Here is a 19650-nt window from a genome sequence, read left to right as displayed (position 1 = left end):
CTCAAGTGTCTCAACTTTATCTGGTTCAGCTGTCAGCTGTCGAGAAGCTCGTCGCCGGCGGCAAGTTATTGGCGACGGAGAACAGCAGGCGCGTAAGATTGACGGGACATGCTGGAGAATTGTTTGCGAACAAGAGTCGTTTGGAGACACAGAAATAGCCCAAGGCTGTGCCTGCACCGTCGCTGCGCGAGCGATCTTATTGGCACGAGGCTGTCGGGAGCTTTCGTCCGTCCGTAGACGCTGCAGCGGAATTCAAGATGTAGAAATGGCCTCAAGAAACAGGTGGGAGGGTTGGAGCACGTGTCAGATGCACAAAGTTGCAGTGACCGAAAGAGAAAAGAGGGAGGGAACCATGGATAATGGAAGAAGAGGTGAGGAACGGAAGATGAGAGGGAGGACGGGGGAGGCCGAGTGAAAATGGGTGAGAATGGGAGGAAGAGGAAGTGAAAGTGGAAGTGGAAGTGGAAGTACTGTACAAAGTGTAGGGCGAGTGTGTAGGGCGAGTGTAGGGCGATGGTGGTGCAACCCACGGGCTTATTGGTCCCTACAAGGCTGAACGGGATCGAAGTCGAATTATACCCGTTTCTTTTCGAGTTTTCTGGGGATTCTCCTCTCTCGAACCAGATAGGGATGAAACACAGGACCAGTTGAGACTGGCGTCGTGAGCGGCACAGGATTCAGGTGCAGGAAGACTGGAAGAGGAGGAGAAGGAGGGAAAGAATCAGTTAAGAATGATACTCATTCGTATTTGAAGATCTGGAGTTAAGTGGTGACTGGTAGTGCGCCTTGTCTGGGCCTGCTGTTAAATTGCAAATCATGCTGAAAATTACATATAAATTACAGGCTCTCCAGCAACTAGCAACTCTATCAAAGGCTCCAAGGAACTTCCATTCCCCTCCCCACTGAATCCAGCATGACCTAGTGACTGTCAATTCATCAAGCATGGCCTATGGCCCGTGGGCTCAAGCACGAGTCAATGATCATGGAGCCATGGAGCCACGGAGCCACAGAGCCACAGAGCCACAGAGCTTTGGACGTCATTTTTTGCAGCCAAGTTGCCAACTAGCTTTTTGATCTCCAGATTATGCTCGACCTGCACAGACGTACCTTCCTTTTTCGTACTCTAAAAACTCAAAAACGGTCGCGCCTTCAGGCAATACTTCGGTATAGACAAGCGCGTTGCTGCCTGGAGAAGATGGCATTGCTAGGTGGGCATTGCTAGGCAGGCTGTTGCTGAGAACAGGTGCCAGCATGTACAGCAGGTTCAGCATGTACAGCAGGTTCAGCAGGTTCAGCAGGTTGAGCAGGTTGCGGCCATTGCGATGATTCCTGGTCTGAGGATGCCCTGAAGCGCAAGCTGTTGGCAGCGGTCATCCAGAATCCAGATGATCCATAGTCAACGTAATTATTCTCCAGTCGAACTGATTGCAGGGTTGCACAGCTCTGGACACACTAGAACACATACATACATACCCTGTCATTCGCAAGGCAGAGGACATGGAACGTGGGGAAGATTCCTAACAAGACCTCCAAGTCTCCGGCGGACACTTACAGCGCTCTGGCTGAGCAGGACGCAGACTGCTCACTCAAAGTCAGCCTTACAGAGACGCCGCCACATTTTGTGTCGTTCGCAAGCTGGATTTCGGGATATCCAGATCAAGAGCGGTGAGCTGCGCAAAACGGGTTAGCTCCAAGAGTGAGGCAGTGCTGGAAGCTGGCACCATGGATACTTTTGATTGGGCTGGATTCGTCTCCATAACATCCTTGCTCCAGCCTGCGGTCAGAGGGGTTTGATTTTCATACCCCGAGCCTCTGACAGGCAAGACCAAATGCTGGGCCCAACGGACTCCCGTAGGTAAATTAATGAATGTCGAGTCTATTTCTCGAAAGGCCAGACAGTGGAGATGGTGAACTGACCTTAAAATGTACTCAGAGTACTCTAGAGTAGTATCAGAATCCGTCTCTAATTAATTTACTCCTGTGTAGTGCTTGGCTGCTTGCCAATCCATTTCATTTGGGTATTTATATCCGCATATATTCCTACTTAGAGGTGTTTTAGATCCCAAAAATGGACCCCAGACTTAAGGAGTCCTTAAGGAGTTCAAAAGAACTCAGAAAGTGTTGAGAGACTGGTAACCTACGAGCCCGCGAGTCTTAGGATCTGTTTCCGGTAGGAGCAGTATGGAGCAATGTCCAGTGGCTCGGCAACAACATACGGGAATGGGAGGAGAGGAATAATAATCCAGGTGATGAAAAATAATGAGTATTTGGGAACTGCACCTTCAAAAGATGAAGATCCACCAGTGGCTCGAGTGGATGAAGCAAGATCAATGCCAGTGCCAGAGTAGAGATGACGACAAGTGGCCGTGTGCGGAGATCAACATCTCATATCTCCAGGGTCATCATACATGGAGCGGTAAAAGAGCTACGATTCTGTAATCTCTGTCACAAAAGGAGGAGACATGGAATGAGCACTTTCTGTTCCCAGTTCAATAATACTGTTGCAGGAAAATGAAGTGCTAAGTGCTAATTTCCCAATGACAGCACTGTGGCAGTGCACGTATTCTAGAGGACCTAGTGGAACCACTAGCTACGGCCTGGCCACTCATACAGTAGCTTTTGCTTCTGCACTATTCAGAGGTGGGGCAAAGGAGAACCTAGGACACGCTTCGCTCTCCCGAGGCTTTGGGCGATTCTTGGATGCCACTCTCCAGCCAGTCAGAAGCAGGTCTCCCGGGAACCCTGAATTGAATCCAGCCTGCCAGGTACCTTTGTAATTTTGCATACGCCCTAGCCAGCACCAGAGGTATTTTTTTCCCTTTTCCCTTTTTTAGGTCGTTGCACGCTCTTATCTGGCAGATTTTCTGATGTACACCGTGTACACCTCAGCTTCATGTCGGCCATGAATCAGTCGGTATGCCAAGAAAAGGGCTTATGCTTCCATCTGCCTGTCTCGGCATTGCAGCTCTCGAGCTGACGTTGCGTATGAGGAATACCCACAGGGGAGCGGAAGGCAATCCAGTTGCTGGCACCGGTCGGCAATCTCTTCTCCGCGAGGCAAGGCCGCATAAAGGTGATACCGAACTGGAACTGTTTCCCGTTCGACTATTGGTTCATTTGCATGAGACTTCGCACTGCTCCTCGCCCCTGGCGCCTGGGTCGAGATCAGGGCCGCTGTAAGTTACTGACGGTTGCTGGGCGGCTGAGGAATGGGCACCGAGGAGTGACGGAGTTGCCTATTGTAGGCTCATGGAGGCATTGATTGTTTTAACTCGATTGTTTGTACATCATTTCCGAGCATCAGCAGGACTAGCGGCCATAGTCGGCTGAAAAGAGCAGATCAAGCGATGGGAACGGCTGGTTTATTGAGTAATTCCCTCGTACCCCAAACCAAGGTTTTGCTGCTTGGGCTTGCAGTAACCGAAAAGAAAAAAAAACAAAAAAAAAAAAAAAAATATAAATGAAAAACCGCCGTCAGCCTTAAAGGGCTGCAGAGAGTTCCGGGGACCGCTTCCGGCGCTTTCCAAATTTGTGTCAGCTTCTTCCTCGAGCCCCTTTTGGCCGCACGGCTCTTTTGCCACTGGATGCAGTGACTTGCAGTCATATAGCGCGTCCGTATTGCTGACACTGACGACAGTACTTGGAGGTGCATGCAGAGGAAACCAAGCATTATTTACCTCGTACTAAAATAAGCGTTTGGATGGGACCAAGGGTACTGGAGATTTCTTGGCCACAGACTATCTGGTCCTAGCGTCCTGAAGCGCGCTCATTCGTACTCCATACGGAGTAGCCTAACTACACTTCACATCCATTGCCGGTCAATGCTGCTGGAAACTGGAAGCCTGCTTGTTGTACAGGGCCAGCATATTAGGTACTCCGTAGAGCCCCAGAGTATGATGACATCAGGCAGCTCTCATGAAGTGACACCCAACGAGCAAGCATCATCTGATCCTTCAGGGTCCAAACGGAAAATGAAGCCGCACAGACTCATGCCTGTTCGAGATGGTATCGATACTGAAAGTCTGAAACTAGCTTTCACAGCCTTGGCGGCAAAGGAATGCCAATCACGGACTAAGGCAGCGATTATGGATGTACTTGCTGCAGGGAATCCTGCAGCAGCACTCAAACGGGAAATTATGGTTGACGGGCCGCCATCCAGACGGCCGAATAATCCGAGGACTTCCCCGCCCAGTGTCTTCAATGGTGATCGTCTATTGCGTCTGACTCGCTAGCGCGAGGTCCGGGGGGATTCCTTCGTACACTCTGTTGGTTCAATAGGCACGCTGACGTTATAGGGATACGAAGCACAAGACCTCGATTTCTATGGGGCCTGAAATCTGGAGAACATGTGCAGCCATCGGAATGCCCGTGAGCCTTGGGCCATCCGTGGTTGGCGGCAAGAGCTGAGACTTGCTTGAAACCAGCCAACGACGCCAAAGTCGAAAGTGCGGGGTATTGGTACGGTCACGCGACTAGCCCTAACCTTACCCTGGACCCTAACTCTCTCGATTTGGTAATCCTTGGCCGACTTGAGCGCCAATCATTTTCTCTTAAAGTCTTGGCGGGGCCGCTGAATATCAACTCCAATATCCCCAAAGTCAGAGTGTGAGTCAGGCAAAGGCGTACTCTCTACGTTCTCACATTATTGCAATATAAACCTGGTCTTTCTCTCTTGTTAGTGCTATTCAGGACATTTACAGCGAACCTTCGCTGTATGCAATAAAAACACCATGGCTATGAACAAGGTTCCCGGCTATAACATCTACATCGGAGGGTTGGTACTAGGAAGCAAGCCCATAGGGATTTGAAAATGGCTGCTAACGCAAATCCCTTAGCGTATTCGCCCTGAAGAATAAGGTTGCCATGAGCGGCGCCAACATCACCCATGTCCTTTCAGTGATCCGATTACGGCCGAAGGATGATTTGTTCGCTGGCTACCAGCATCACCGCATCGAGGTCGATGACTTAGATGATGAGAATCTACTTGAGCATTTTCCGTCAGCCATCAAGTTCATCCAGTCTGGCTTAGATGCAGGTGGCGGCGTGCTAGTTCATTGGTTAGTTTACGTCTCATCTAGTTCAGTGTCATCTTAGACACCACGTGTCGTCCCTACAATGCCTTTGCTTCATTGTAGGCCACTAACAGCATCCAGCGCAATGGGGAAATCCCGCTCCGCAACTGTCTGCATTGCATACCTTTTGCGTCGGCAACGGAATGCGCTCACACCGCAGTCCGCTCTTGCTCTTCTTAGGGAATCCCGACCGCTATGTGAACCCAACCCGGGGTTCATGGAGCAGCTCAATGTTTACTACCAAATGGGATGCCCTGATGATGTCACTTCGCACCCTCTCTACAGCCGTTGGCTTTATCGCCGAGAGGTTGAAGAGAGCGTTGCCTGCGGGCGTGCTCCCGAGATGGACTCCGTTTATTTCGAAGACGAACAGCCGCACCAGAATGTAGCTACCACGGGTCCAGCAACGGAGATAAAATGCCGCAAATGCAGGTCGGTCTTCTAATTTCTGAAAACAGCGATTTTACTCACTATAAATAGGCGAAAGCTGGCGATCGCACCATTTGTTGTTCCACATGGATCCCATGGGGATGTAAAGGGCGCAATAATCTCTGAGTGCGCACACATATTCATGAGTCCGCTAACATGGATGCGACCTAGTCTTTTCCCTGACACCCCTGGGGATGCACCTTTGTCAGGCCGGTTGACATGTCCCAATTCCTCATGCGGATCCAACATTGGAAAGTTTGCGTGGCAGGGAATGCAATGTAGCTGCGGCGACTGGGTTGTCCCTGCAATTGGCCTTGCGAGGGCAAGAGTGGACATCTCGGAGCCAGTCACCATCCGACGGGGCCCCGGTTTACCTTCTGGTATCCGCTTGCCACCGAATATGAGACCTATTATAGGTGCCGCTGGTGTCAAGCCTGAAAGTGAAAGGTACGTCTTGTACAGCTTTGATCATTAGCTGTCACTATAAATACGAGGAGAAAGTAACACAAATCTTGTTATCAGGGATACCGCGAAAGGCAGCCTTTGATCCATAACGTCATAAATCGACTTCATTGCAGTCTGAGCGCGGCCATGACAAAAAAAAATCAACAGTCTGCGGCGGGTGCGGCCTACGTAATGATCCGTCCGCGGAAAAAGGTTTGCTCTTTGCATAGCTGGAGTGGTTCGGCCTGGCAGCGAATGCGTCTGATATCCGAGCGAATGCAACCAGAACGTCACGTGGCTTTCGCGATCTTCGATTTCATTTCACGAAATGAGGACACCGCCACTCAATCTCCAGAGCGGGGGGAGGGAGATAGGGGCCAGGAACTAAGAAAAGGCAGACCGCTGGGACGGTACGGATTATGGAATCGTGGAGTCATGGACCCTTACGTGCGCAGAACGGTACAGAGTATGTGCAAGCACAGCCAAGACACCTAAACGTTGAAACTCTATTTAAGGGTTGATTGGCGTCAATTCGCTGCTGTTTCAGAAGTCGCAGATCCAACCGCCAGATCGCCCGTCTCATAATCTCATTCAGATTCCTTGTCGGCGTAAAGGATCGGATGCACGCAACGCTTGCTCCAATAGCACAGGTAGCCGCCGAGATAGAAATATTCACCTGTTACGCAAACCGAGCATCCAGCCCCTAGATAGACGAGCCGGCATGGAACCCCCATGCTTAGTTGCCAGACCTCTGCAGTTTTTGAAGGTTGAAGCCTGAGGAACCTAAAACCAGGGCCAGAACCCCACATCTATCCCACGAGGCTGGACCCGCCATTACTAAGCCAGATTAACCAATCGTGCGCGTGTCCTGCCGCCTGTCCTTGCAAGACGAGGTTGAAACTCGGACGCTCAGGAACAGAAGGCATTTCGGGGATCTGCAGCATGGGCGGTCGGCGTGGAAGAACATTCCAGCGGCACACTCCACCTCGCAGGGGCCCGGCTAGGCTGGATCACTAGCGCCGGGAAGGGGGCTGTGCAAACTGCTCTTACGCAACGCCCTCTGGCGGCGACCACTCAACGCTCACGACTGACATTCTCCCTTGTTTCTGGAGCTTGGGTTCGGCGGTAATTTTCAAAACGCAGTACACGGACTCGTCTCGTGGCAATCTGGGCTGCAGCTGATAGTCGATTATTATCAAATATTTGACTCTGGCAGCCGGTTCCCAATGCCGCCACTCTAAGAATATCGAGTTACATCGACTACGTCTACGTACTCCGCACAGTGTCCCATTCCTCAGCTCCATTCTGAGACCTTGTTGCGCAGGGACTGAATGCAAGCAATACACGCATATCAAACTTAAATGGTGCTTGGCATTCTGGATTCTTGTTCTTGGAATCTCCAGTTGCATATACGAGCGCGGGCTATACTTCCAGCCCCAAAAAGAGCAAAAAATGAGGAGGGTACGAAAGTTATCATTCTGGCACTCTTGAGGCCAGAGAATTAGGTTATCGACCTAATCAGACACGAGCCGGATGGCCAACTATGGCTGCTCAAGGCATCTTGGACTTTATTTCTCCCGTCTTAACCAATTTTCGTCCTGTTCATTTCACTTACAGTACTCTAGTGTAATCATGAACGGATGGTTCCACTCGCAGTAGAGATACAGGTCACTCCGGTGTCCACTGCTCTGCAGCCAGAACGTTCTTCACCGGCATTGACGGTACGTAGACATCTGGCAAGGCGGCACTGACGACCGGATAGAGGGCCCCGGCGGATCGATTAGATGGATGCCTAGTTTCAGTATGTCGTCGTCAGCCTCCCTATTAAGCTACAATCGGGGACGCCCAAAGCTGGTCGGAGTCGAATTGATGCAGCCTAGCACTGCCTCAATTGCTGGTCAGTAGTAGCCCATAGTACCGACTCTGAGTTTCCAGGTTTAAGACCGGCCGGCTCGGCCCTTATCCCTGTCCCTGCAGTACAGCGCAGGGTAGATAGGCAGTAGGGTAGCAACCTTTGACCTGGAAAATGGTTGCCTTGTTATAGTGCAGCGTTCAGGTGCTACGGGTCGACAGTCATGTCCGGCTAAATCGAAAGTGTTCCTAATATGCTTGCTGTACCGGGCTTGATGTGCTTGCATGCATATATACGGACATATATGAACATTAGAGACGGAATCGGGCGAGATATGTATAAGTGTCCTTTACTAGGGGGCCCCAGATTCTAGTGCCATATGCACTACAACCCTTGGGAGCTCTACCAGTGCAATGATCGAAGAACCCTGAAAAAGTGGCAAAGTAAGGGTTGTACACGGCATGATACGGGATGGACAAGACAGGTGTTATGTCTCATTCATGCTTCGATGTCAATTTCGAACTTTGCAGTGAGCGTTCTTTTTAAGTGGCGGTTCTGCTACTATGCTACCTATGGCGACGAGCTCCTGAGTAGGCTGGCAGGACTCAAGATAATGATTATGATTTCTTACTGTAACCCAGAATCTAGATGCAGTAAAGGCCGCCCTGCGTCTCCCACTTGAAAACTCTAATGGAACAAGCTGATGCCGACTTTGAAGGGGGCCAGCACGGGTTGAACGTGCTTTGGTCTGAGTGCAAAGTCGTATCTTTCCTTGCGAAGATCAGCGAGGTCTGTCTACCTTGACTAGACTGACCGTGACACTTTATTTCCTAGTGTACTAGAGAAAGGGTACTAGGAAGGGTAATAGGAAGAGAGGGTAGCTAACCATTTCGACAGACAGTGTAACGTACTAACAAAGTTGAACAGAACAGGACTTCAACAGGCACGCTACCTGGATATTGTCTTCGCGGTAATCATCCCTCTAACCAAGGGTGCCATTGATGATTATACTTCTAATGAACTATAAAAGACTTGTCGACTTGCGTAGTTGGCTTTCTGGACGTGTTTATCTCCAGAGCTACCCTTGGATACCCGTGGTTGTTCAGGCGGGTCAAATCTGCTGGCTACCCTCGAAACTAAAGTGGAAGTGACGAAGTGCGTAAGATGGGCGTAATTCGTAGGAGTTTGTCTCATTCTCGTATGCAGGTAAGTAAGGGATGTATCGGGCTATCTAATGCAAGTGGCATTGCCCCATTGCCCCGTTGCCCTATTCCCGGAATGGAATTGACGGATGCTTTAGTCCATGGCAGCAACTGTCCGCTAGAGAAACGAACCGCCGATGTAAAGATAGTTTCAGACCCATCCCACTAGGGCTGACACGATGTAGGAACGACCCGGTCTGTGGCCAGGATTTGGGCGAGGGTCAGGGTGAGGGTTAGGACCAGGACCAGAACCGTATGCGTTAAATGGCTTGCAACACAAGGCGGAAGACGGAGAACAATAGTACAAAATGAGAATATCAGACAATGCAAAATCCAATCGTCGCCGTTGAGCGTGGGCGTGCGTTTGCCCACCTAAGACTAGCGCTTATCTGCTTCGCCGGTGGAACCGTTTCGGGCAACATTGAGCGAGCGCTGGCGGCAGCTTCCTATGTAGACTGCAGGGTACCTAGTAAGTACTGCACTACACTAGAGTTAGTGCTGATAGATGCGCCGGCGCATGCGCATGCGCTGCCGTTGCGCGACGTGGTGTGTATGACGTGAGGATGCGAGAGGAGCAGGCGGTCTTGTGGTCTTAGATACAATTGTTAGAGCCGAGGGATGTTAGTGCTGACTGTCTACGGACGTGACACCTTGACCTGGCATGACCTGGCATGACCGGGGAAGACCGACTTGATCTGAAGTCGATGAATGTCGACTAGCTTGCTCTGTAATCGCAGACAGTGCTTCGGATTAATGCGCCAATTTAAGCTCCATCTTCGGGGGACGTGTTTTTGCAATCTCGACTAGCTTCCCCAGATTTCGCTGCCTTCGGACGCCTTATATGTCCCGAGTAAGTCTAGCATGAGACAGCCCGCGAACCTGCGCTGACGCTGACAGCAGTCAGCAAGCAATCAGTGCCTAAGCCGTCTGAGCGGGGACGCAACGCCTGCAGACGAACGCTGATGTTGCCCTTGCCTGCACAACGCTCACGTACGCGCATCATATCGCACCACACCATGTCATCATATCGTGCCCATGCATGCCGGTCACGAATGGAGGTAGGACCCTTCGAAAATCGGCATGTTACACATACCAGACTGAACCCTGTTTCTTGCGCAAATCTTAGAACATAACAAGTCCTAATCCAAAGTTTGGTGGGATCATTCCCCTTCTATCAAACACCCACGCTTGAAGGTCGCTCGGGTCATCTCGAGCGCGCGTAGACCGAGCAGCACTCGCGTTGTGCGGACGCCTAGCGTTGTGACGCCCCGCCACGTTTCCTTCCCGCTTCGTTAGAGGTGGGCTTATTTACTTGCAATCACAGACCACCCGACGGAACAGACGGGAAGAAAGAGGGGTCCTGAAGCCGTTGACGGTTGCGCTTGGCGGCTTCTATGTTACGCATTCTGTCGATGCGCATTTGGTAGAAGTTCCTAAGCGATGCCTGTCAGATTATACCCACTTGGACTGCCACACTAGGGTTGACAATATAGAAAAAAGTCCATACTTATGCAAAGCGAAGATCCGCGGCGAGTCATCTGTCGTAGATGTACCTTGCTTTTTGATAGCGTCAATCTACCAGCTGTCAGCAAAAAAAAAAAAAGCCAAATTAGAGAATAAGACGAACGAACCTTATCATCCCGCTCCTTCTCTTCCTTCTTATCGTCTGCCTTTTTAGAGTCTTCCTTGTCTTTGTCCTTGTCGTCCTTAGGATCGTCATTCTTTTCCTTCTCCTTCTCCTTCTCCTTCTTTCGTTGCTGCTTTTCCTCATACTCCTTCTTTACCTTTTCGATCTCCCTTGCCATGGCCTCGGCCTTTTTCTTCGCTGCCTCTTCCTCGGCATCAACAATGGGCGAGCAGAAATGCCGGTCCTTGAGGTGCACCGGGCAAACATAGAAGTAGTCCTGAGATTGTGTTAGACCATAAATCCCCTTAGACAGAATAGAAGAGATTTATATGAAAGGTGCATGTGTATACTTTGTTGTTGGGCGTGATTAAAACACTGCTGGATGGTTTGTAGCAGATCAGGCAGGCTTTTGCGGCCGTATCCGCCACGCGCCGGAGGTGCCACACATTAGGAAGGGTTGTCATTTTAGTTCCTGCCTATCTTATATGTAAAGAGAGAATGGATGCGAGCCTAGTGTGTTGTCTATAGCGACAACTAGAAATGAGATCGCGTGGGAGTTGGATATCAAGAGAGACGGTGGAGTAGTGCGGAGAAACACCCAAGTCATGTGATTCAACAACTATATATCGAATGATATCTACTTGTGAAATTAAAGTATAGACCTTACTCGGTCACACTATCCAGACTCCTTAGGGCACTCCGCTCCCTGATCGGCGTCAACTCATCCGTGTTTCTTGCTCGCCGTCTTGCATCCGTCCAAACCATGTACTCGCCGTAGCTCTTGGGCATAACATGCACATCCCCCTCAACCAAAAATGTATAGTTGAACATACCCGTTGCCTTTTTCGTGCCATGCTCGACGTCCCGCACTTTGGTGTCCACACGTACTTGGATCTTGGTGTACTTGCTCTTGGTTCCAGATTCGCGCTCCAGCGGCTCGGTGTAGGCGACGGTCGCGCGAAGGTAGAGCACACTTCCGACGGGAACTGGGTTCTCAAAAGTACTGGGATCGAGAGAAATGAAGTTTGGACGGGCGTGCGAGAATGAGGCTGCGCAGCAGAAGGCGAGCTCAAAGGTTTGCTTGAGCAGGAAGCCGCCAAAGATCATGAAGTTGTGGCGGTTGCGGTCTTGCGGCTGCATAATCATGGCGGATTTGAGGACTGCGTCGCTCATAGAGATGGTGTTGGCGGGTCGTTTTTCAGGAGATTCTGTACTGATCAGTATGTATCCGAATAGGCGGTTATGCCTACTGCACTTACTCAGATATGACATTTCTTTCGTCCATAGGGAGTGAATGAGGTTGCTCTCCTCAGCGTCAGGTGCTTTCTCAAGAAGGCTCCGCTTCCTCAATGCCTTCTTTGCTTGATAATTCTTTTCCCCCTTTTCGAACAATGCGCGTTCTTCTTCGGTTTCAACCAACAGAGGTGCAACATTGACGGGTCTGACAAAGTCAATAAGCATAACTATAACCGGCGAGAAGGGCCGTACATACTTCTTAGTCGCGGGATCAAGCGATACCATAGTAAACGCGCAAGTAATTAGGACATCCTCCGGGTTTGGCTTCTCCCCAGGCGCAGGGACCTTGGCAACCTGGAGCGAGACCTCCATACTGGATCTTCCGGTTGCATACGTAACCTGGCCGCTCAGCTCGAGGTCGCAGATTTCCATCAGTGGATGCTCAATGGTGATTCTATCCACGGCCGCAGTTACAGTCGTCACGGAGTCACCGGTATGTCGGTAGGCTATAACACCCGCAAGCGCATCAAGGTCCATTAGCAACGAACCCAGTCTACGCCCATTAGTGCAATCCTTTGCTTGATCAGAACGAGGGAAGCAAACCTGATATGTCCCGAAGCATTCAGGTACGTGTCCAGGAGCCACTTATCCTGAGCCAGCGGTAGAATCTGCCGCACTTCGTCAGCCACATCACTTCGAACGAAGAAGCGTAAGAATACTGACAGCACTGTAATAGCTATCAGCCATCCTCTTTGGCGTCAAATCCGGCTTGGCTCGAGGAGCCTCCTCCTGCCCCGACTGGGGCTGCTCCCGACTCTTATTCAAAGCCTCAATCCATGGCGTTTTCACGCGCATGGGCATCCAGGTGGGCCGAAACGCGGCTTGTGATGGAGTGGATTGAAACTCTCTAGTTGAGGCATAATATAATGAATTCACTGCCGGGGATCGAACGTTTGCGCCGGTCGTTGCAGCACAGAGATACTTGGAATGACTCGCAACGGAGCGGCGTGTGCTTAAGCTGAACATGGTATCTGTTCGTCAATTGAGGCTCAGCTCTACGCTGCCTTTCAGGGATAAGTATAATTATGGAGAATTGGGGTGAGTAATGAGATTGTATTCGTTGTTATTGGAGAAACGAGTGGTTGATTGACAATGACTCCCGCTCCAGCTCCCGACTCGGCTTCTTACACGGAACAAATCGGGCCCCGACTAAGAACTATCCCGTCAGACTTCTTCTCATGCTGAGGTTTCTTACGATTGTCCTATGCGAGGCTAGATCTCAACTATTTAGTTCGGCATTAAGCTCAAATCTCGTGCTAATAATGACCGGAGTTCAGAGCTTGTTCCCCGGGGTATACTCCATAGCTCAATTATATGTGCAGGATGACGTCATGCCATATCTACTTCAGACGACTTGGCTCAACTGCAACGTCTGCACTATAAGCAACTTTTGATATGTACTCTATACTGCTGACCCAGAGCATCGCTCACACTATGAGGCGGGGAGTATGCTCAGCTCTACGCTAACACCAGCTCAATACTCCCTGCTGGTTGCTAGAATCAGAGAAGGTTCCATCATAGTTTGGCACCAAGGATGCCGTCAAAGTGAAGTCATCTAGTATTCTAAGCAGTCGACAACGAAACGTCAATCATAATGGGCCGTAGCGGCGGTATATCTAATAGCATGGGTCCAGGTGCCGTATGTTTCGAGTTTATGGATCATCTCTACTGTGGATCAGGTAGGACTCGACTGACGACAACATAACTGCACTACCATCATCGCTCGAACACCTATCTATACATCGATTAGAAAGACAGATATAGACATTGCATTGCTGCGGTCTATTAGATCCAAAGGATACCCAGAGCGCAGACATGTCAGACCCTAGCAATCCCAACATCCAACACCGCACAACCCCCCAATGGGCCCTATACCAGCGTGAGAACTTTCTGAACCTCAACGAGGGCAAGACTGCCCCGTTCAATACAGGTCAGCTTCTTCAACCATCTCATCTTATCTCAGCTACCCACTAACCATCTGACAAGTACAGACCCCACCAAACTTGAACAACAAGCCAAGGAGACTCTCAGCAAGGGCGGCTGGTTCTACGCCTCCTCCAACGCCGGGCTATCAACCACCCACCTCGCCAACCGACAGGCCTTCTACCGCCACCGTATAATCCCTAATCAGCTCGTTGACACGAACCTCCGCGACACGACAACCACCATCTTCGGACACACGGTCTCCGCCCCCATCGGATTCGCCCCAATAGGCATCAACAAGATCTACCACCCGTCCGCCGAACTCGCCGTTGCAAAGGTTGCCGGCGAACTGAATCTCCCATACTGTCTCAGTACAGCTGGAAGCACACCGATTGAAAAAGTCGGCGAGGCAAATGGACCGGGGAATCCGAGGTTCTATCAGCTATACATGCCGCACGACGACGAGCTGACAGTCTCCTTGCTAAAGAGGGCATGGGACAGCGGGTTCGACGCCGTCATGCTGACGACGGATACATGGCAGCTCGGCTGGCGCCACGACGACGTCGCGAACTCAAACTACGCATTCTACCGCGGTCTGGGCGCAGATTTAGGTCTAACTGACCCGGTGTTTCAAAAACGCTGCCGCGAAGCAGGCATCGACCCCGAGAAAGACGTCGTGGCAGCCTCGACCAAATGGATCGACTCCGTCTGGCATGGACGCGCCTGGACGTGGGAGAAAATTCCTTGGCTGATTAAGACGTGGAAAGAGATATCTGGTGGTCGACCATTCGCTATCAAGGGGATTCAATCCGTACCGGATGCAAAGAAGTGCGTTGAGCTCGGTGTCGACGGGATTGTGGTGAGTAATCATGCGGGCCGGCAGGTCGACGGTGCAATTGCGTCTCTTGATGCGCTCGAGAATATTGCGAATGCCGTTGGCGACCAGATCTATATCATGTATGATTCGGGTGTGAGGGGGGCAAGCGATGTTGGCAAGGCATTGGCACTGGGCGCGAAGTTTGTGTTTGTGGGGAGGTTGTGGATTTGGGGGTTAAGTATAATGGGAGAGGAAGGGGTGAGGCATGTTATGAAGAGTTTGCTAGCAGATTTTGATATTCTGATGGCTGTGGGAGGGTTTAAGAGCGTGAAAGACTTTGACCGGTCGATCCTCGGTAAGTTCATGATTTGCCCTTAAGAGCTTGGATGCAGCGCTAACGTGTTGTAGAGTCATATCCAAAGTCATACACGTATATCCCGGATAGGGTGCTGTGATTCCTCAAGTCATACTGGAAGAATATGTCTGCTTAAAGAGTATCAATAGGCCGTACGCTAGTATGAACAACGCCACAAGTCAACTAGTGAAACGTGTTTCTGATTACAATGATGTATGATATGTGCAATAAAATTCTGCGACGGCTGGGGGCGTCGCTGGGGTATGTAAAATAGAAATTGAGCCTACAAGAAGGCCGCTAAATACAAGAATAGAAGAGTGGCCACGGGCCAGAAGAAAGCAGGAACTTTAGCCGTCGATCCCGTGCCAGTAAACTCAGCAGACGTCCCGGTAGGGTCCGTAGAAGTGGAAGTTGATGAATCAGTGGAGTCCGAGTCGGACTCAGTAGAGAATGTGTCTGTGGGCGTCGCAACTGTCGCCGTCGTTGTGCTCGTGGTAGGTGAATCAGATCCAGGAAGCTGCGCAAAGCCGATGCGGTCATTATCAAAGTCAAAAACACTGTATACGTTTTTGAGAAAGGTGTCGCCGAGTATCATGACATCGTCACCAAATATGGCCTGGGCAATAATGGTAGAGACACAGCCGTCACCGGATTCCAGGTTTGCTCCAATATAATCCTTTGGAGACATGGTGTAGCTCACACCGGAAAAGGTGAATTGCACTTTAGCTGTCGAGTCGCATGGGACAAGGTAGTTCTCGTCCGAAAGTTGCTTCGAGCCTGGAATGAGTGAATGTATGGTCTTTGCATCGTCCGGTGGAAACAGTGAGTACGAGGTCCCTGTGTCGATGATGGCTGTCTTGCCCATGAACCCGCAGGATTCGCCATTCACGCTCGCGTCATCCAAAGGAATACTCCAATGGATGCTTGACTCAACAACGTTAGTGTACGAGATGTCACCCTCGAACTTGGTCTTATCAACACCACCAAACGTGACAGTCCCATTTCTTTCTCCGTCCGAGTTGCGGGACATGTGGAAACCAACAATGTTGGAATCAAGATCCCCCTCTTGCGTGACCAGGTCCATGAACGCACGCCTGCCGCCCATGGAAGTATCATTGGACCGACCAAGCCCTAGAATTCCGTCTATGGGGTAATCCCGAAAGTCGTCCGTCGCATTAGTCGCCAACCCAAAGGTCATTTGTACATCGATATCAGCAATCTTGAGGCGATCCGTAACAAGATTCCCGCTGACTTTACCCGACCCGTATCCCACCATGAAAGTATCACTCGTCGTTTTCACAGTCGATGAGGAATTATCGCCAAAGGTATTATGCATCTGACAGGGTTCAGACGTGCAGTCTGCCCCAAACACCCAGGTATTCGCACCTCCCGTATCCAACATCATCCATACCGGCTGCCCCGGGGTCCCAATGTTCACTGTCGAAAAGTACGAGTAGTCGAGCCCATCTTGATGCAGAGCGACTGTATTTTGCGACGTGGGTTTATCGGCTAGGACGACTTTGTATATGTTATCACGGCGAACATGAGTCTTGATATCCAGACTCAGAAGGCTGTCGCCCGACCCTGAATCGCCCTCGCCCTCTTCATCATGTTGCGTTTCGCTAGATATGTCGCCCGAGAGCATCTTCACAGGCACAAACCGGCGTTGGGGACTATCAACGGAGCCGGTCTTCAAGCCGATCTTAAAACTGTAAGGGATGAAGGCATTGACGCCGGTGTAGAGGTAGGCTGCAGAGAGAAGACATTGTGAGAGACGCATGATCCGGCACGGATCTGGTAGAATCACAGAACGCTGGTAAGCATTGAGAGATCAAACTGAACCAGGCGAGTTTATATTTCGCATAAGCTCAGACAACCAAGTTGAAATTAGGATACAGTCGAGTGTAATGAAAGAACTATTGCAGTAGGATGAAAGTAACACTTAAGGAGAGACAGTGAGGGGACAAGGGAACTGGAATTAATGTTGTACAAAAGATACGGATGCAAGCGTCTGTATTAGATGATAAGAAAGCGAATGCAAACGGATATCAACAACGAACGAAACGAATGAAGAGAGGGAGGGGGGTTGAAGATGTCCAGTTCCTCCTCCATGAGGAGTTGCACCGCGAACCATTTGGCAAGTCTCAGTGATACCATCACCCTGCCAAGGTAAAGTCTAGCCTCTGCAAAGTCCGACGTGACTGGCTGCTCGCGGACTAGCTCGCCAACGGACGCCCGGGATCTTCGGTACATTGGCCTCTTTTCAGCAGGAAAGGTGGAGCTAAAGGCTGGAGGAACCCCTGAATGTCCTTATCGCAGGCAATTTGGGCAGGACGCAGTCTGAATAGCCATGGTAGTGTAGTTCTCTGGATATTAATAGTCCAGCTATTCATGGTATAGGCTGATCGTAAGCAAGGAGACCTGATAAGTATGTATTATTGATGCAAAGACCACCCGTTTGTCTGGATGTTTCACGTTGAAAGCGAGGTTCTCAAGGGTACAGCCCCACAGCTTTGCCACTACTTCCAGCAATTCACCAATCCAGACTTTGCCAAAGGCACGGATGATCCCATTTCCTATGCCAAGTTAACGCTTGGTGCAAGGCAAAGTGCTGACTCGTCCATGATTCCAAGACGGGTGTATGCCAGGCTCGGTCACGTGGTCGATTCCCAGATCTGGCTGTCAAGCCTGGTTCTCAAGTCATAGTGTCCGCAAACTTGTTTAAGCATAAATGATTCCAAGAATTCCATGGGCTAGTTTCTGGAAGCGTGAACAACTAAGGAGAAATCGCCATCAAGACTGCATAGGATGGGCGATATGTCCAGAGTGTGGCGACTAATCAAATCGATCAGTGTACATATGCCCTGTTGAGAAGACTTATCAATGTCTTTCTACCCGGATGCACTTAATGCCGGATCGGACGTCGAATATATAGGCTAATCCATGAATATTCCGTAAGGTAGCTGTGGTATTTATACTTCCAATTTCTACCGGCTGGTCAAACGGAATTCCCAAGCGACGGCTGTAGGGAATTCGGGACATACCGGAGTGTGCAGGTAAACTACCGAGATACTCGCAACAACCACAGATGTTGAACAAACTGGATATCTGGGTAAGAGCAGACTACTGCAAATGGCTTCTAGCTTGTAGTCAAATCATCTTCTCGAGGCCGGGAGCCTAATCTAGTTAGAAAAGGTTATCGGAAGCCGGTCAGAAGTAACGAGGCCGTTGAATTGTACGAGGTTTTAGGTGCGGGAGCCACTGCGGATATCCGGAGGACTACTACCGTTCTGCAGGAACCTCGGCCCTGGCCTCTATTCCGTACACTAAGGTGTAGGTACAAGGTAAGGGCAGGATATAGGAAGCAAGGGATGACATTATGAACCAACCATCGTTGGTGTTCAGACTACGTCATGTACTGATCTGCTGTTTTGTGACTCGATTTAGTGTCAAGGACAATCATATCAACAGAACAATGAAAGCAGCCGAGGCAAAAATATGTAAGTAGTAAGGTCGCGGAAGAACTCGACATTTTCGGATAAGGTAGTAGAGTCGGTCAGGACTTCATGAAGAGATTAACTACATTCAAGGGAACATTCGTGCAGCGCCAAAGCAAACAATAGCATAGAAATCACTTTCGCATAGGACTCTGCCTCTGCTGTTTAGGACCTAAAAGGTCGTCCAGGAGCCCGTTCCAGAGTTCCGAGGCAATGGACTTGGCTCCACTCTGTTCTTGTTGGCTCTTGAGTTGGGCTGCATATCTCGATTTCCCGACGGCTTCGGTTAGGGAGAACGGATCGATCTCCATGGAGTCGTTGTCAACAACCTCGGACATGGGGCTAGCGGAGACGTCGATCCCGTCGCCAGAAACGGTGTAAACCTGCGGCTTCATCGGGGCGCTCGATGGGGCAGCTGGCTCATGGTGGGTGTACGTCTCGGGAAGGATCGGAACGGGGGCATCCCATGAGGAATTATTGCTTTCGTCAATCGAGGGCATGTAGGCGAAGTCAACGGTAGATGAGTCATTGACGGCTTTGAGGGAGCGGGAGGTGTTGAATGTGCGGCTGGGGGTACTAGATCAGACGTGTTAGTGCCGGTGTTTATACAACGGCGCACGGATGCAGGAGATCATTACGTACTCTGGCTTTGAGCTGCTGTTAATTCTCCTCATAGCAATACTGAATGCACGGGACTGAAGGAAATCATGGTTGGAAAGACGCTCGACCAGCTATGCAAGGAGCTCGTTAGTCATTGGTACTGTATCTGACACCACTGACAATGCCTACCTCTGCATGAGTACCGGTGGCTCTCAAAGAGCGCTTTTGGCACTCGCTCTTGAGGTCCGCCAGACTGCGAGTCGAGTATAAGGTCGCTTTATCTGAGACATTGGCAGGCTGAGCAGAGTGAGCGCCAGTGATGTGTAGACCCCGGCGGTAGGCGGGAGAGAAGGTATGCTGCTGGGAAAGCAGACGAAGAGCGCGGAGCGAAGTTGAACGAGGAGCAGCCATTATCAGATATAATGAATCGATGATTCGAATGATTTAAATGTGGATGCGACGAGCTTAAAGCTGTGAAGAATCCAGGTTGGGATGAGGATGTAAGTATAGCTAGTGCAATGCCAAGAGTTGACTGT

At 50.4% G+C, this 19650-nt stretch overlaps 7 protein-coding genes across 7 annotated transcripts, besides 1 other annotated feature; 2 read left to right on the top strand and 5 right to left on the bottom strand.

Moving 5' to 3' along the window:
• Window positions 1-19650: part of a sequence feature (contig 1.76 1..153210(-1)) that runs on past the window's edge.
• On the bottom strand, window positions 1219-1618 carry ANIA_11437 (uncharacterized protein; the record flags this gene model as incomplete). The annotated part of the gene is made up of 4 exons (XM_050611738.1): window positions 1219-1443; window position 1474; window positions 1553-1562; window positions 1603-1618. 4 exons carry the CDS (start codon window positions 1616-1618, stop codon window positions 1219-1221), a joined length of 252 nt encoding a protein of 83 aa, XP_050467731.1.
• On the top strand, window positions 4731-6048 carry dspC (tyrosine protein phosphatase YVH1; the record flags this gene model as incomplete). The annotated part of the gene is made up of 5 exons (XM_656931.1): window positions 4731-4774; window positions 4836-5057; window positions 5136-5504; window positions 5553-5948; window positions 6024-6048. 5 exons carry the CDS (start codon window positions 4731-4733, stop codon window positions 6046-6048), a joined length of 1056 nt encoding a protein of 351 aa, XP_662023.1.
• Window positions 10252-11150, bottom strand: ANIA_10554 (AAA-ATPase Vps4-associated 1 family protein; the record flags this gene model as incomplete). Its single annotated transcript, XM_050611737.1, has 4 exons — window positions 10977-11150; window positions 10631-10903; window positions 10507-10574; window positions 10252-10279 (listed from the first exon to the last, which is right to left on the bottom strand). Exons 1-4 carry the CDS (start codon window positions 11088-11090, stop codon window positions 10252-10254), a joined length of 483 nt encoding a protein of 160 aa, XP_050467730.1. The 5' UTR covers window positions 11091-11150.
• On the bottom strand, window positions 11290-12984 carry ANIA_10552 (putative acyl-CoA thioester hydrolase; the record flags this gene model as incomplete). Its single annotated transcript, XM_050611736.1, has 5 exons — window positions 12586-12984; window positions 12466-12530; window positions 12119-12415; window positions 11886-12067; window positions 11290-11834 (listed from the first exon to the last, which is right to left on the bottom strand). The coding sequence occupies exons 1-5, from the start codon at window positions 12886-12888 to the stop codon at window positions 11290-11292; spliced, it is 1392 nt and encodes a 463-aa protein (XP_050467729.1). The 5' UTR covers window positions 12889-12984.
• Window positions 13517-15117, top strand: ANIA_04421 (L-lactate dehydrogenase; the record flags this gene model as incomplete). The annotated part of the gene is made up of 4 exons (XM_656933.1): window positions 13517-13601; window positions 13712-13852; window positions 13914-15017; window positions 15071-15117. 4 exons carry the CDS (start codon window positions 13517-13519, stop codon window positions 15115-15117), a joined length of 1377 nt encoding a protein of 458 aa, XP_662025.1.
• ANIA_04422 (protein pepAd) lies at window positions 15247-17022 on the bottom strand. Its single transcript, XM_656934.2, has one exon. The coding sequence runs from the start codon at window positions 16795-16797 to the stop codon at window positions 15301-15303; it is 1497 nt and encodes a 498-aa protein (XP_662026.2). The 5' UTR covers window positions 16798-17022; the 3' UTR covers window positions 15247-15300.
• Window positions 18429-19650, bottom strand: ANIA_04423 (uncharacterized protein). The gene is made up of 3 exons (XM_656935.2): window positions 19304-19650; window positions 19157-19245; window positions 18429-19090 (listed from the first exon to the last, which is right to left on the bottom strand). Exons 1-3 carry the CDS (start codon window positions 19523-19525, stop codon window positions 18649-18651), a joined length of 753 nt encoding a protein of 250 aa, XP_662027.1. The 5' UTR covers window positions 19526-19650; the 3' UTR covers window positions 18429-18648.

This window comes from Aspergillus nidulans, chromosome III (assembly GCF_000011425.1).
Source record: "Aspergillus nidulans FGSC A4 chromosome III".
Lineage (NCBI taxonomy): Eukaryota > Fungi > Ascomycota > Eurotiomycetes > Eurotiales > Aspergillaceae > Aspergillus > Aspergillus nidulans.
Note: the sequence above shows the minus strand (reverse complement) of the source record. Positions and strands in the feature narration are given on the sequence as shown.

Excerpts from the sequence above, each read along its gene's own strand:
- ANIA_04422 (XM_656934.2), bottom strand. The coding sequence starts at position 16,797 with ATGCGTCTCTCACAATGTCTTCTCTCTGCAGCCTACCTCTACACCGGC.
- ANIA_04423 (XM_656935.2), bottom strand. The coding sequence starts at position 19,525 with ATGGCTGCTCCTCGTTCAACTTCGCTCCGCGCTCTTCGTCTGCTTTCC. Across the intron at positions 19,246-19,303 it reads CCACCGGTACTCATGCAGAG|CTGGTCGAGCGTCTTTCCAA; the intron begins GTAGGCATTGTC and ends CTCCTTGCATAG. Across the intron at positions 19,091-19,156 it reads AACAGCAGCTCAAAGCCAGA|TACCCCCAGCCGCACATTCA; the intron begins GTACGTAATGAT and ends CGTCTGATCTAG.